The sequence below is a fragment of the Vollenhovia emeryi genome, unplaced genomic scaffold (genome assembly GCF_000949405.1).
Source record: "Vollenhovia emeryi isolate VEMERY1.0 unplaced genomic scaffold, V.emery_V1.0 DF939128.1, whole genome shotgun sequence".
In the NCBI taxonomy this organism is placed as follows: Eukaryota; Metazoa; Arthropoda; class Insecta; order Hymenoptera; family Formicidae; genus Vollenhovia; species Vollenhovia emeryi.
In genome coordinates this window covers 2,382,388-2,397,032 of record NW_011967238.1, presented here as the reverse complement: position 1 = coordinate 2,397,032, position 14,645 = coordinate 2,382,388, and the positions used below count along the sequence as shown (strand labels likewise).

Below are 14,645 nucleotides of genomic sequence, written 5' to 3'. Positions count from 1 at the left end.
CTGATTCATCGTACGCTATTCGCGGGGCGGCGAAAACGCTTGCGTCTTGGCGCGATTCGACGTATTTAAGAGCGAAGCTGCGGCATTAACGTCGTCTTAAAAATCTCACGCTGTTATCCCAATAGCGGAAAATTGCGCGCGCAGCGAAAGGGGCATAATCGATCATAAAAAGAATTGCCGAGGCATACCTGCGTCCTAAATCGGTGATGGAAACGCACGTTGAGCGGTATACGCCGGCATGCAGCGTACTGTGTTCCATAGGCTATCGGCCGTCATCGATCGATCATTCCCCCCGGCCGCCTGTCATTTTTCCACGGTGAGCTAATTTCCTACTTCCTAAAGAGCTTACCGAAGTGAGTTACGGGATATTTTTACCGCGAAGGATCGGTCTCCACGTCCTACGCAGGAAGTTCTATTTGCCTCGCCGTTACACGAAAATACTCGGGTCAACCCTCGTCGGACGCGCCCCCGCGGCCACGATCGAGCGATTTTCTTGGGCAATTTCCTGCCGCGGGGAAGATTATGTCAACGATATCCGCAGCACTCAGTGAATCTCGCGCGTCACATTCTTGATGTGCTCGGCACGCCCCGGCGCGATTAAATTAATAATAGCGCCGGGATATCCGTGTTGTCGTGTACGTACATACAATATCTTTCGACTGGTGTACCGGACGCGAAATGAGCCTGGGATTGATTCAAAGTGATTATCCACTCATTAAATATCTATAGAAGATAACGATGCTTCATCTCTATACGCTGCATATTATAAGCGCGAGGATTACGTATCAATTTAATCGCTCGACACATATACATTTCGGCGCAACCTAATTATCTCTAAAGTTTCAAATTTCCATCGACCTTAGCTGGCCGCATTTTCCGGGCGACGCAACGTCATTATTTGAGGGACACGTTGACAATTAACTTGCGCGACGCCTGTCCTAACATTTGCCGTCTCGCGTATTGTCTGTAAACGAGATCAAGGATGGAGCACACTGGCGGACGACGTTTCTCGTTGATCAGAATAGATGTTATCGGATTCCAAGCTCGAATGCGATTGAACGGCCGCTACATCTAATCAGACTTGTTTCGCGGGATATGGTGAACGGGGGGGCTGGAGAGATCTGACGATACCGGCGGATGCGGACGGATCGATTATTGGTTTTCATCGGATGCAGGGTATCCGATGTATTATTGTATTGGCGGAAAGTCGACGGAGCTCAATCCGCAGAAACAGACCGCGTCCTTGGTTATCCTTTGATAGCTCGCCGGCTAAATTATATGTGGGCAGCAGATCGGCAGTGTTGTTCTCGCGAGACATGTCGGTATCATTCCCCGCTTTTACTTACAAAACTCGTTAACGGCGAGTTATCTCGCAGCGTAATACTCCGCGCGCGATCACGCCCGATAAAACAATGTTTCATTTAAAGTCCGCGCCGCGCACGCTAGATTACGAGTAAATTATCGATCGGCTGACATTAACGAACCTACGTCTCGGACGTATTGCACGTAAACAGTTCCCCCACGTGTCGACTCTCCGGCGGAACAAATTTTACAGCATCCTACGCTACGTCGGCGACCGTGGTACGTTAATAATCCCGCACCGCGTTGGTATTAATTGGCTGCTGAAGGTGGTTTGCAATTTGAGGCGAGCGAGCGAAGCGTTTTGGCGCGATTACATACCTGCCTCGAGTAATAAGACCTACATCGGCGGGGAATGTCTAACGTAGAGCGCAGTAATATTCGCTGACAAAACGACCCCGCGTCGCCGAGGATACGAGGAAATAAACTGACGGGATGTACGTAGCCTTAAAGCCACGCCGCTGAGCACCATCGGCGGCGAGATCGTCGCGCACGCCGTTTTCTAAATCAGGGAAGATTGCGCGCAGAAACGTGCAGCGGCCGTAAAAGGATCCCTACCGTCATCCTCGTTCGATTCCTCGGTACACAGCTTCGAAAGCCGCGAGGCTTCGACGAGAGACGAGAGAGGCCACGGGGAGGGACGCGACAATATCCCGCTCGTGGGCGCGGACGAGCGAAACTCTCCCCGGGAGGAAGAAGAGCGGGCAGCCTCCCGCAGGAGCGACGGGATTCGCGGCCGGAAACGCAAGGACTGTGATCGATGTATAATCACGTGAGAATGTACAATTCCCCTGCCCACTGTGTACGTGCACACGTGGCTGTAACGCTCTCGCGGCGCGCGTACATACTTCCCTCCGCCAGGGAGGGAAACTAATGCCAGCAATTCGGAAGTTTACTGGGTTAACGTCGAGGAAGAATGGCGATCGCTCGTGCCCTACCGCGGAACGAAAAATTAATTTTGCATCCACGATAAAACGCGCGCTTTTTCGGGGCCGGAAGCTCCTTAACCCTTTATTGCCTAAATTTTTTAAATTCTCTCTCTCTCTCTCTCTCTGATGCTTCCAAAACATATGTATTATTTAAAATGCCTAACATTTATTATTGAAGTAGAAATTGCGCTGCTCAATTTTCATTTGTTTTAATTTTAATTTATCGTCGCGATGCGGAAGAGTCTTGATCAAGAGTCACGAGAAGGCGTGGATAAATAAAAAGGCAGAATGAAATTCAGCAGGAGTAAAAAATGCTGCCTAATGGAACCGTACAAAAAAGAATTTGGAATATAATACGGTGACTTTTCTGGCGAACGCCCTCGGTTGCAATTCCTCGCTATTTGTATCGCCATATTTAGATCTCACGTTAACGCGTTAACTGGAGAAACGATTTTGCGCACGGTAACGGCATGGTGCGCCTGATGTTTAATTCCGGGTTTAGGCGACGCGAAACACCGAATTAAAGTTCCGAGCCGGCTCTTAAATACCTGCGAGCTCGCGATAAATCCAGCCATTGGAGCGTAGCCGACCGGATTATTTATCCCAAGATTATTTCCTCGTACAATTCCAACTTCCGGTCTAATCCTCCCGCCGATCGCTAACGCCCGGCCCGGAGTCACCAGCCCGAATCACGAGCCCCGGTGGTTTACGGCAGTTCGCTCCTCGCGATCGCGGGCAAAAAGGCGGCATTACCGGCGTCGCTCATGGGCTGCTTTTATTTCAGGAAAGTCGTCGAACAATTTCTCAACGGATTATACCGAGATTTGCTCTCCGGAAAGTTGGGTAATTCCTTTACAAGTTCGCGCTAGAAGAAGTTTCGTCCCCCCCCCCGCCGCCCAACTCCCCGCGCCTCACCCGCCCCCCCCTCCCGTCTCTCGCGCTCTCTTTTTCCGTCTCGCGTCTTGCGGGGACAATGAGAATAATTTCCTTTCGCTTCAAGGCGCCTCCCTGACGCGACGAAATTAGCGGTTCGGTTTCTGCGGGTTCTCAAATCTGGATTAACGAGATATCGTTGAAAAAAAGCGACGGGTAAGCTCCGACCGCGTCAATCTATGTAGAAGTAATTAACGCACTCGTCTCGGAAAAGTTTCCTCTTTCAACGGAAAACAAGATGTATATGCGGCGCAATAATGTTCATATAATTTGCACAATAGGTAATTCCGCACGATTTATATGCGTGTGTTTATGTGTGATATTTGTTAAATATTTATGAAAAAGTTATTTCATCAGTTATTTCTCAATCGCTGATCAGTGGCGCGATGTACGTTTTACAGAATAGCAATGGATTACAGTGCCAAGTACCTGGTATTTCTGGTTCTATGCCTGGTATTGTCCGAGTACGCGGCGGACGATAAGTACCAAACGAGTCTTTCGAGGAAACGACGTTACGTCGTTTTTCCCGAGGGCTCCACATTTTCCGTGAGTATCGCACAATACCGATTCATTATCGCGAATAATCTCCGTAATCTCCACTTAAATTCGAAGCGGCATTATTATTCGTAGCGCCAGAAATCATTACATTCATGTTAGCTTGAAGAACACATTTTAGAAATATGGCGGTAAATATTAATTTAAATGCAAATGTAACGAGTACGTTAATTAATTTAACATTTAGTTGTAAGAGACGTCGCTCGCAAGCAGCTGCATGCGGTAATTAACTCGATAATTAATTACTTGCCGATTGAATGCACTTGCCAGCGGGTAATTCTGAGGTTACATGGCGAAACAATTACATTTTAATATTATTCACGTGTCATACGCGCTATCACATTTTTAGATACGTAATTGAAACAACTTTCGTCATCAACAGATAACTGTAGTCCGACAGTTACCTAAAATTTTTCAAAGACGCAGGATAATTGCCTTCTTATTTTCTGCCCGCGAGACTTTTATACATAAGCGCAACTCCTTTGTCATAGAAAATTATACGCGTTATTAATCTTACTCCTAAAGTATGAACGTTCTCATTAGAAGAATTGCGGGTTTTAGATTGACAATCGTAAGAATTAAAGTAGAGATACAAAAGCGAGGAAAGGGTAGGCCATAAATCTAATGTATTGCATTTGCATCTTCAGATCGCTCTCTGCTTGACCGTGAACACTCTGACCCCAGACCAGATTTTCACGGAGGGCCTTAACTGGGGTATCTCCTACGACCTGCCTAACGAGAGCAAACCCGCGCTAGAGCCCTTCTTAGAGCTGAGGAACGATAAATTTAAGACGAGCAATAAGCACAATCGTTACGGTTCCACCGCGGTCGCTAATAGCTACGGCGCTCTGAACTCTGGTTGGAATAACAACGTCAAGCAACGCATTACAGCTGGTAAAAAGAAGTACCGCAAGTCAGAGTACTATTACTTAAAGAGGAGACATCGGAGGGATCTTTACAATAAACTGGAACTCATCATGAACGCGTACGTGTTACTGAAATTCTCTTCTTTTTAAACTCGTAACAAATCGATAAACCGCCCAGGAAATAATTAAAGTCACCGGGGTGTCCCTTTAAAACAATCTGCTTCGTGAACAGACAAAATTACTACACACATTTAGGAAGAAAATTACACAAAGGGTAATAAGCGGACGAAGACATATTTATTCTTGAGCGACGGAAGATTATGTGAATGTCTTACGGATGAAAAAATTTGTCCCAAGAAATAATTCTTTAGTTTGAATTTCATGAAGCTCTTTCAGTAGACTAGCGCTTGAGGATTCAGTTCTTGCGGAGCACTCAGTGCCGATCGATAATGCATAATAACGCGAATGATCGGGCATTAAGCAAATTACGACACGGCGGTGTAATGATCGATGTTGTCTGAATTGCGATCCGATTAATTCTGCGCCTGATAACGATTAATAACAACCGCGCCCGTGTTAAGACAACAATTTCTCCGGATCAACGTCGCCCGCCGGCATCCATTCAAATTGAGCGAATATATTAACCTGGATTTCAGGTCGTCTTGAAGGGAGCGACGAATTTTCGCGAGACACGTTCAGACGAGAGACACGCTCGGTAATAAAATGGAACGGCGGTTTTAGCGGCTCCCAGAGCGATCGAACCGGCCGTCTTGTCTCTTTATGGAGACCCGTCGAAGCACCTCGGTTTCCTTCCGTGTCATCTATCGCGGCGTACCGACGTATCGACCGCATTAACGGCGGAAAAGCCGATACATCGCGATAATGATGGCGAGACCGAACTCTTCGTACCGCATGTCGCTCGAAGATAGAGACGCGCTATTATCACGTCACGCGAGCTTACAATTTGTCAAGTCATATCGTATTATCGGACGGACGTATGACGGTGGCAATTACGCGGCGGGTTTCGCCAATTAATTTTAATTATTCGACGGAACGATAATATTGGTGGTGACCAATGCCGACGCCTGATATTTCATAATGTCAAGGCAATCTTTAATCTCCGATCGCGTTAAGAGGATGACGGAGTGATTCGGCACTTTTTGCACCTTTTGCATGCAGAACTGTCAATTCATGAAAACATTCGTGTAGTAATATAGCTTACGTAATATCAAATACAGAGATAAGTCAATTACGCAGAGAATGTAATTAATTGATTTTCATTAATCGATACGGATTTAAATTGCGTTTTATTGGGACGGAAATATTGGCTATCGCAATGTCTAATATTTTATGGACGCGGGTTTTCTTTGCAGAAATTCCATCTTGAAAACTTTGCGCTTAATCGAGAAGCTGTGCAAGTTATAATTTGTATGTAATTTTCAAAAAGGGATCCAAATTAATGGATGCCAAATGAATAAAGTCAAAAACATAGAGATATAAATCGAAAACAATCCAGTTCAATTATTTTATTAGCGCTATTATTTATGATGAATCGCGCGAGTTCATGGATGCGATAATATTTTATCTTAATTGACGAAATGCAACATTGATATTGGCATATTTTATTAAAGTTTATTGACATCGATTGAACAAGCGCAAAGTAATAAATACAGAACACATATTGCCAGAATAAAATCAAGGATAATCGCATAAATGTCCGGAGATTTTTGTTTATCCGATCATGTTTGATCATCTTTCGTGCCCAAAATTTTCATGGTAGAAAGTCCTAACTCGCACTATTTTTATTAATTAATTCATTTATCTGCGGAATTCAAATTTGATATTTGTACACATTTACATATTGCCTCAGCTTTTCCAATCAAATGTGTTTTTTTAAAATTGCACGCGAAACACCGCTGTGTCAGAATCACTTTTCTCCCCATAAAAATATGTAACCCGAAACATCTTTCTTATCGCAATCCATCGGACTTCTGAAGGCAAAAACGATCTTACATTTAAAGAATATCGCAGTACATTAATGAAAAGATAAATTTACGTTACAACGCTTACGAGGCAAATACATTTGCGACTGTAACTGACGTTGTGAGGCGACAAAAAGAGGCCATTTGTCGGGGTCTCGCATAATAATTCAGCGAATGCGTTTATTGCACCCCTCGCGACGCTTTTAAGGACGTTTATCGAACGACATTTAGCAGCACCGTTTACCCCATCCCGCTCGGGATAACGAGGCGACCGTCAGAGTATTGCGGCTAATATCCGTACGAAATCATTCACCCCTTCGCCGAGAAGATGCTAGAGCGGTGGTTTACGCCCGGCGTCTTATGGCGACCGTTTGGTCCTTATGCAAGGATGGTTCTCTCTCTATACATGCACGGGTGTGTATGTGTTGAAGAAAGGGAGGGGGAGGGGAAACGTCGCCGGTGGTTTATAAGGGATTGGTCGGCGGTGGTGCGGCTTAAGGGTGGCATGAATCAGAGGGTGGGCGCCTCCACGGCCGCGGAACGGCACGACGGCCCGATAGCGGCGACGGGGGGTTGTTTCTGAACGGGTCTGGCGGACCATTTATCCGTTTCTCGGGCCAACGACCACGGGAAAATAGTTCCTCTCTCTTCCGCGGCCGAGGGCCATAACCAGATTTATACTCTCTGCCAGGGTGGCCCGATTATTTTCGTCGGTGGCGTTTCGTTCCTGGTCGAATAAGGCCGCGGCAATAGCAGCCGAAAGCTCTTACTCGGGGAAACACATAGCGCCGAAGACATTTAAGTTGAGAACCTCCGTAATAACATTGGCGATAGCTTGCGAAGAAATCTCCCGCGAATGTGATCCGTAGCGCAAAGTCCAAATGTTGGAGCATCTTGCTTTTCTTGTAAAAAGTTGTTTGACGACGAAATTTCAACTGATCGCCACAACAAAAAGTGAAGTATCGATATAGAAGCCATTGATAAATCATAATTAGTAAGGTGAAAAAGTTGAGATTAACCTGATTTAATTTACCTCAGAAAAAAAGTGAAACTTATGTATCGCAAGTATGAAATTCCGTGATAAAGCTTTCGCAATGATCAATCTTGGCTGTGAGAATGAAAAGGAAACTAAGGCCGGTCTTCATAGTCCATTGTTATTTCAAAATCATGTTAAGAGTATACTTAAGATGATCTTAAATATAAGAACGGACTATGAATACCGGCCTAAGTCTTTTCAACTACAGAGCAGCATTCTTTACTGAACAACTTAAGTTTTTGGCAGTTGAAATGATCATAAGTATGAATAAACTCTGAACTTCAGTGTACAACTGAGGGAAACGGCTTTGGGAATTAGTTGTTCACGGTCAAGGGGTGGAAGGTTAGAAAGAGAAAGCCAGAACCTTCGAATATACACATAACACGGACCTTGGCTGCGAGAATGAAGCGAGTCTCTTACACGCCCCCGAATTGATAGGGGATCTCAACTGAAAAGAAACGAAGTCAGAAAGACTCCTGATATTCCCGTCCTGGTATATAGTAGCAGTTTGATAGGCGAAAAAATTACTGTCGCGATCGAACAATCCGCAGATATGACGAAAAACCAACAAGTCGAAGCCGAATTTAATGAAAGACTAGACGGATTTTTGAAGCGTTTTTCAGGGCGCAATCTTTTTAATCTTTGACGGAAAAATGTACGAGGCACGAAAGAATCTATGGAATCCTTAAGTTCCTTCCTTTTTAAAGTAATAAGTTCGCTAAGAGCTTGTTACCGAGGAGATGGATTATTTACGTTCTCTATCCTTTTACTTACGTTACATAAATCGTATTAATGAACATATTTATCAACTAATTTGAATTTATAAGCTTTTTTAGAAGGATGGCTGCGTTCACACTAGAAATAAATAAGTAGATACATATCGACCTCTAATTACATCTCGCAAGCGTTTTATGTTACACAGAAGTTTCTCTTATTTTTTTTAGGATGGGTTTTGATGGCAGGACTTGTGTTTTACGCGCGCTTTGCGAAGCATCCCAACGATTAATGCCAAAGGGCAACACCTTGATAGAGGAAATGATGAGAATATCATTCTCGTAAGTTTCTCAAATGAGAATGGATTTGGCAAATGCACGCTTCGAAGGGTCGTAGATTAGTATCCTATTTTTCGAATTTTTTCCTCTACATTTCACTTTAAGAATTCATGAATATTAAGTGCCGCGTAACTTTAAAATAATGTGATTCAACGAAGGAGGAAGAGAAGGGAGAAAAGAACAAATGCGGTGGAAGACGCAGTTAGCTGTGATACTACGAAAGTGCAAGATTTATAATAACGCTAAATAATAACGCTGGATAAATAGCTTTTCTCAAGACGAATTAAACACAGACAGAGCTACATTCCGATAACTTTTTGATAAATGTAAAATCTTTCTTTATTAAAAATGGTAGAAATAGTGAAAACTCTTTTCGATAGAAACCTTTCGCGCTTTGGTATCTTCGTTATTAGTCTGAAAATATAAATTCTATTATCCACTCGACATTAACTGGCCAGTACGTAGTTTTGTAGTTTCGTTAGCTATTTGTCCTCTCGTTCGTGAAAAACCCTTCACTTTCAATCGTTTGCACAAGCATAAAAGCTATCGAGAGTATCTTGACATTTTCGATTATGTATTTCAATTATATGATTCGCTACTCGATCCCTATCTATTTAGGGAAACATTCTATGTAAAATTTTGCGCGATATTATGTATCTCTCTTATCTATCTCTCCCTCTCTCTCTGAGAAAATAATTTACGATTTTGTTCACTTTTAGCTGCCACTTTAACTTTTTTCTTAAAAGTGTATCACAAATTTAAATGCACCTCTCTTAATTAAATTTTCTATAATTTGTACTAGATTTAATTCAGTGTAAAATCTACAAATTTCCTTGGAATGTTATGCATTAATTTATTTAAATTCCATCTCTTCTAAATTAAATTATAGAGACAATTATGTGTCCCCCTCATAAAAGAATAAAATTCGAGGCAAAACGATGGCGGATCAGAAACATAATTCATATACGATTGAAAGTCTTCTATCTCGGGGGACCGCCTCGATTATTCTATAATTGACTATTACAAGCAACCTACTCATCTTGAGCGCTGCGCGATTTGCAAAAAAATTAGGAACGTTCCGGGGAGGATTCTCTCCTGAGAGACCATCGTTCTATTCTTCCAGAAGAATATTTCAGACATAATATGATACTCGATAGCTGATACAAGGAAGATCAGGGCGCGCGCTCCCCGGCCTTCTCTCCTCGCCGATTTTTTACGGCCCTTCGATGCGTAATTCGATTGTTGCCATGGAAGCTGATGAACGCACGACTTGCAATCTACGAGATAACTCGCTTTGCCCCTCTCGTTGCAGATTACCCTTGAAGAGAGTGTTCTCCTTTGAGCCGCAGGAGCATCGCACGTATACCCAGGCTCACAAAGCCGGCCACGAGGGCAAGGACTGCGCGACCATGTTTCCCGGGTGCAGTTTCTCCCTCATCGACTTGGCGCTTGGGAAATATAACGCATCCCCGTCCGACCGCCCCGGGGATGCTGCGGACCACGCCGGAACTTTTGGCACGGAGGACGGGCCTGTCGTGGATTGGCCGAGATACAACATGAGGTAACGCGATGCATGCAAACGGCAGCCTGATTTCAACGCCGCGCGAACATGGAGAACGCCTCCCTTACGATGCCGACGACTCGACCTCGACCGACGTAAACGATCACCACGGACGGATTAGAAGGACGCGGGGTTGATAGAATTCGTAATTTAAAACACGCAGATGAGAAAATCTTGCTGCGCTCGCTCGCCAATCGCTGCCATCGTCACGAATGCTCCGAATGTTTATGTTGTACGAAGCGGCGAAGGCATCGATCATATATTGGAAGGACAGCCTCTGACAACTGTACCTCACACGCTATAATATTAACATCAATGTCCTGATAATTAACGTCGCTATTCAGCCTTTATAACTATTATTAATATCGCGTGTAAAAGCACAAGCGCGAATTACGTTCAAACAACTAATACGCGATTTGCGGGTACATCATTAAACAGAATGACGCGAATAACAGAGTTGGAAGTGGAAAGTGGGACGCTGAAAATCGGAGAAACATTTCACATGGCGCCAGCGAGATGGATATGGTTGATACGCCCCGTAACAAGCTATAACAATGTTCCTCGTTACATCGTTATCGTGCATGATAATATGATTTAACTAATTGGACAGGATTGTACCGAATTGCATGACAGGGGCGGGAAACGAGAAAAAATATCGGGAACCGATAGATTGAAGAGGAGATTGAGGAAGGAACGGCTTAAGGACTGTCGGAATTCAAAGGAATGTATTCTATTCCATTTCTGCAAGTACCTCGCCAATATTGTACATGATATTTTTAGAATACTAGAAATGACAAAACGCGCCCTTCGCGCGCGTAGTTTGCAGTTGAGTATTGGTATATTTTTAAGAATTTATATACATGCAAAGCAGTAATTGTATGCGCAACGTCAATTTAAAATAAAAAGTAATTTATCACTCACTGATACGATTTGCAACAGCAGAGTTGTACATCGTTAACTTATATGTTCAACTGTAAAAATGCAAAATATGCATATGATTATTATAGGCTAATTATGTAAAATCGAAATTACTGTATTAAATATACTTTATATTTTATATATTTTAAAATAGGTATTTATTGAAAGAATTATATATAATAGAATACTGAACGAGTCTTCCTTTTAAATATACACTCACAAAATTTTACGTATGGTTTTGTCTCTAACACTTATTCGAATCATCGTTCGAATAAGTATTAGAATAAATAAAATAAAAGCACAGGACAGATGCTTTATTTTACACAAGTAGCAAATAACATAAAAATGTAAGACACTTACCTTACGATTTTTCCGCCGTTGCTCGATGCCTCCTTAGCCTCCTCCTCCTCCTCTCAGATTTCCTTGTGACGCTCACACAACACTCACTCGCGAGAATCACCGATCGCGCGAAATTTCGGACACTCCCGTACGCGATGTGAAATACCGCAAAACGCACGAAATAGTATTAACAAATATCGCGTGACTTTCTGTCATACAAATTACTCAAACTAACAATTTGCATTTTTGAATCGGAAGAATAGGATAATGGATAAAACACTTTTGAATTGGCGATATAAAACGCAACGCGAGCACCGGAAGCATAGTCTGCGGTAAAGAAATAATGTAACGACGTGCAATAAGCGACTTTCTTTACTCCCGGCCCGTTCAAGCTGCGAAGAATCACAGAGCGAATTACAGCACGAACGCCGAAGTCGTACAAATTTCTCTCTTTTCCCGAAAATGGAACAGATTACACGAAATCGATAGATAATTAAAAGCGCGGTGCGTAAACGAGATGTAACAGCGACAAAGTACCACGATTTACCTTCATATTTTAGATGAGTTAGTCTCGCGAAATATCTATTGGTATACGTTGATAAAGAGCCGTCGCCTCAACATACAATTCGTTTCTCATTACAAGTTGTAGAAACTTAATAATTAATCAAGGAACATTACTTGTTACTGATACTTAAAGGTGTGCAAATCAATAGTGTTTTATCCCTGCATTCATCGCGATCGAGTCTTGGAAATCAATAACGCAAAAGTAATACCACGCACGGAGCGACTCGATCGCCACTGCTTGTCGGCTCGACGTTCGGCGAGCGAGTGAGCGCGGCGACCTTCAGGTAAACGTTGGCCCGCGTGACGTCGTACGATACCGCGCCGAGTGAAAAACAACAAAAAAACGTTGAGAATTCGTTGTCCCGTCTACGAAATTGAAAATTCTATACCTAATATTTCTAATTACTTTGTTCAGTGACTGTTTTTGCGTATCATTCTGCGGACTTATTGGTATTGATGAAATTAGCGATTAATTCTGTTCAATCGGGAAAATGTTTCGAAACAAAAATCGTTGTTACTTAAATTCTAATTGCTAAGATTAGAGATTTTACCTCAATAGTTGATGTATACAAATGTATATTTCTAAATTGCAAATCTTCATTTACTATGAATCTAAAAGATAAGTGAAGCACACGCTCTTGGAGAAAAGCAATCGGCATCGCGGAAAAGAGGCCTCAGCTGTTCGATTATAACGACATTCGCGCTGGTCACATCTCTTTTTTAGAAACGGAAATAGAGACCCCCTACATCTCGCAGCATTATTACGCGAGATTCGCAACGTCGGTTTAAAATCAGAGTTTCATGTCTCTCCAACGATGCTGCTATCTGAAGAACTCTATCGGAAATTTATCAGTTGAATCGATCAGGGCGAAGATACGTATTTTGATTTCGACTATTGCTTTTAATGAAAACGTAATCCTGATCATTTGAACGCGATGAACAGCATATGTAGTGTCTTTTTAATTACGTTAATATTTGTTCATAAATTATGGACATTGCGAGTGCCGAGTGTTATAAAATGCGAGGCTGTTACGAGTTCGTAATCGTGGAATTCAAACGTACGCGCAAATTTCGACGTAAATAAAGTCACATTTTGCGTTGATAAAATTGCACTTAGAACATAATCAACATATTTTACGCGAAATTGTCAAGTTATTCGATCATTTTTAACCGTTTATAACAAAACGAATACAAATCGTATCGTAAAGCGTAACTAATTGTGAAGTACAAATTAATTTTAACAATATCTCTGAAACTTGATTAAAACCTAGAGAACCTTTTAGGCCGGTATTTATAGTCGGATCTTATATTTAAGACCGTCTTGAATTTATCTAAAAATGCTGTACGGAACATTTCATTGGCTACGGAGTATCTAAAGATGATCTTGAGACGGTCTTGAATATAAGATCTGACGATGAATATTGGCCTTAGACTCATACAATTATAAAAGGAACGAAGTTGAAAATCCAATTCTTCGCCAGTGAATAAAACAACAATGGTTGAGAAATATAATATCATGTAATTACGTTATCCTACGGACCTGAATGAAAAATCATATGAGGTAAAAATAAACTCGAAGGGCTGGTATACATCGCACTTATTTTACTTACATTTGTTTGTTCTGCCTATAACTTCAGGGACAACCATTTTTCAAATATGTTGTTATAAAGCATGCAAGAAGATGCGATAGGAGTTTAATCGTGCACGGCCGATGTGGATTGGGTGAGATATGACACGAAATGGGACGGTGCATCAAGAAGCGGTAGAAGTAGCAGGGGGTGAGTGATGGAAACTGGAGAGGAGGAGAGTACCCTTGAGATAGCACTTACGTTGTATTTGCACGTGTCATAAATACTTTATATCTTCGCGAAAAAAAAACAGATAATTTCCCTGGAACCTGCGTGCATCGTCAAAATTATTTCGCGCAGCGTATAACTCCAGCGATTAAGCAGTCGTAATTTTCTCCGCAGAGTTTTAGGATTCAAGGAAGACTTTATTTGCTGGAGAGCCTTAAGTGCGCCTGAATTTTATTTGCGCATTGTGACGACAGCGAAGCTACATTTTCGTTATTTTCCCCCAAATCAGTCTGGTTTCCATAACCTTCCGTTTCCGTTCCTCGTCGCTCTTTCTTATCCTTCGCCCGGTGCTTTCTATCTAATATCATAGCGTGGCTGCGGGACGAAGAATGAAAAATTACATCGGCCCTTCGAGAGACCCTCGGGCAGCGCCGGTAACGATATAAGAGTGACGAGACTGTTTCGCCGTGTGGGCCACCAGAGAGACATCGTGCGATGGGCCCTTCGTGTGCCCTCGCCGAGAGAAATTGATTTTGGATTTATTCGATGACGTCAGTGTCCGGTGGGGGCGTCTCCGCGGGAATAATGACACTCTCGCGGCGCCGATGTCGTTGATATTACTGGCGATGAAAGAAACCCGATATATTGATTGCGTGGCGAAAGCAGGGCTCGTTAATAATACTAGGTCCGGTAATTCTCGCTATTAACCGCAAAGTAATATCTGTTGCCGTGCGGCGAGGGAATACAATCCCGGA

The 14,645-nt window shown here is 42.8% G+C and overlaps 1 protein-coding gene across 1 annotated transcript in view; it reads left to right on the top strand.

The window, feature by feature from the left end:
* Positions 1-11,127, top strand: part of LOC105568648 — a 12,986-nt gene extending 1,859 nt beyond the window's left edge. The window contains exons 2-5 of the mRNA XM_012024473.1: positions 3,623-3,767; positions 4,424-4,761; positions 8,605-8,715; positions 10,025-11,127. Of these exons, the coding sequence (XP_011879863.1) occupies positions 3,630-3,767; positions 4,424-4,761; positions 8,605-8,715; positions 10,025-10,277 (840 nt within the window). The 5' untranslated portion in view covers positions 3,623-3,629 and the 3' untranslated portion in view covers positions 10,278-11,127. The remainder of the gene's footprint in view (positions 1-3,622; positions 3,768-4,423; positions 4,762-8,604; positions 8,716-10,024) is intronic.
* The last annotated feature ends 3,518 nt before the right edge of the window (positions 11,128-14,645 follow it).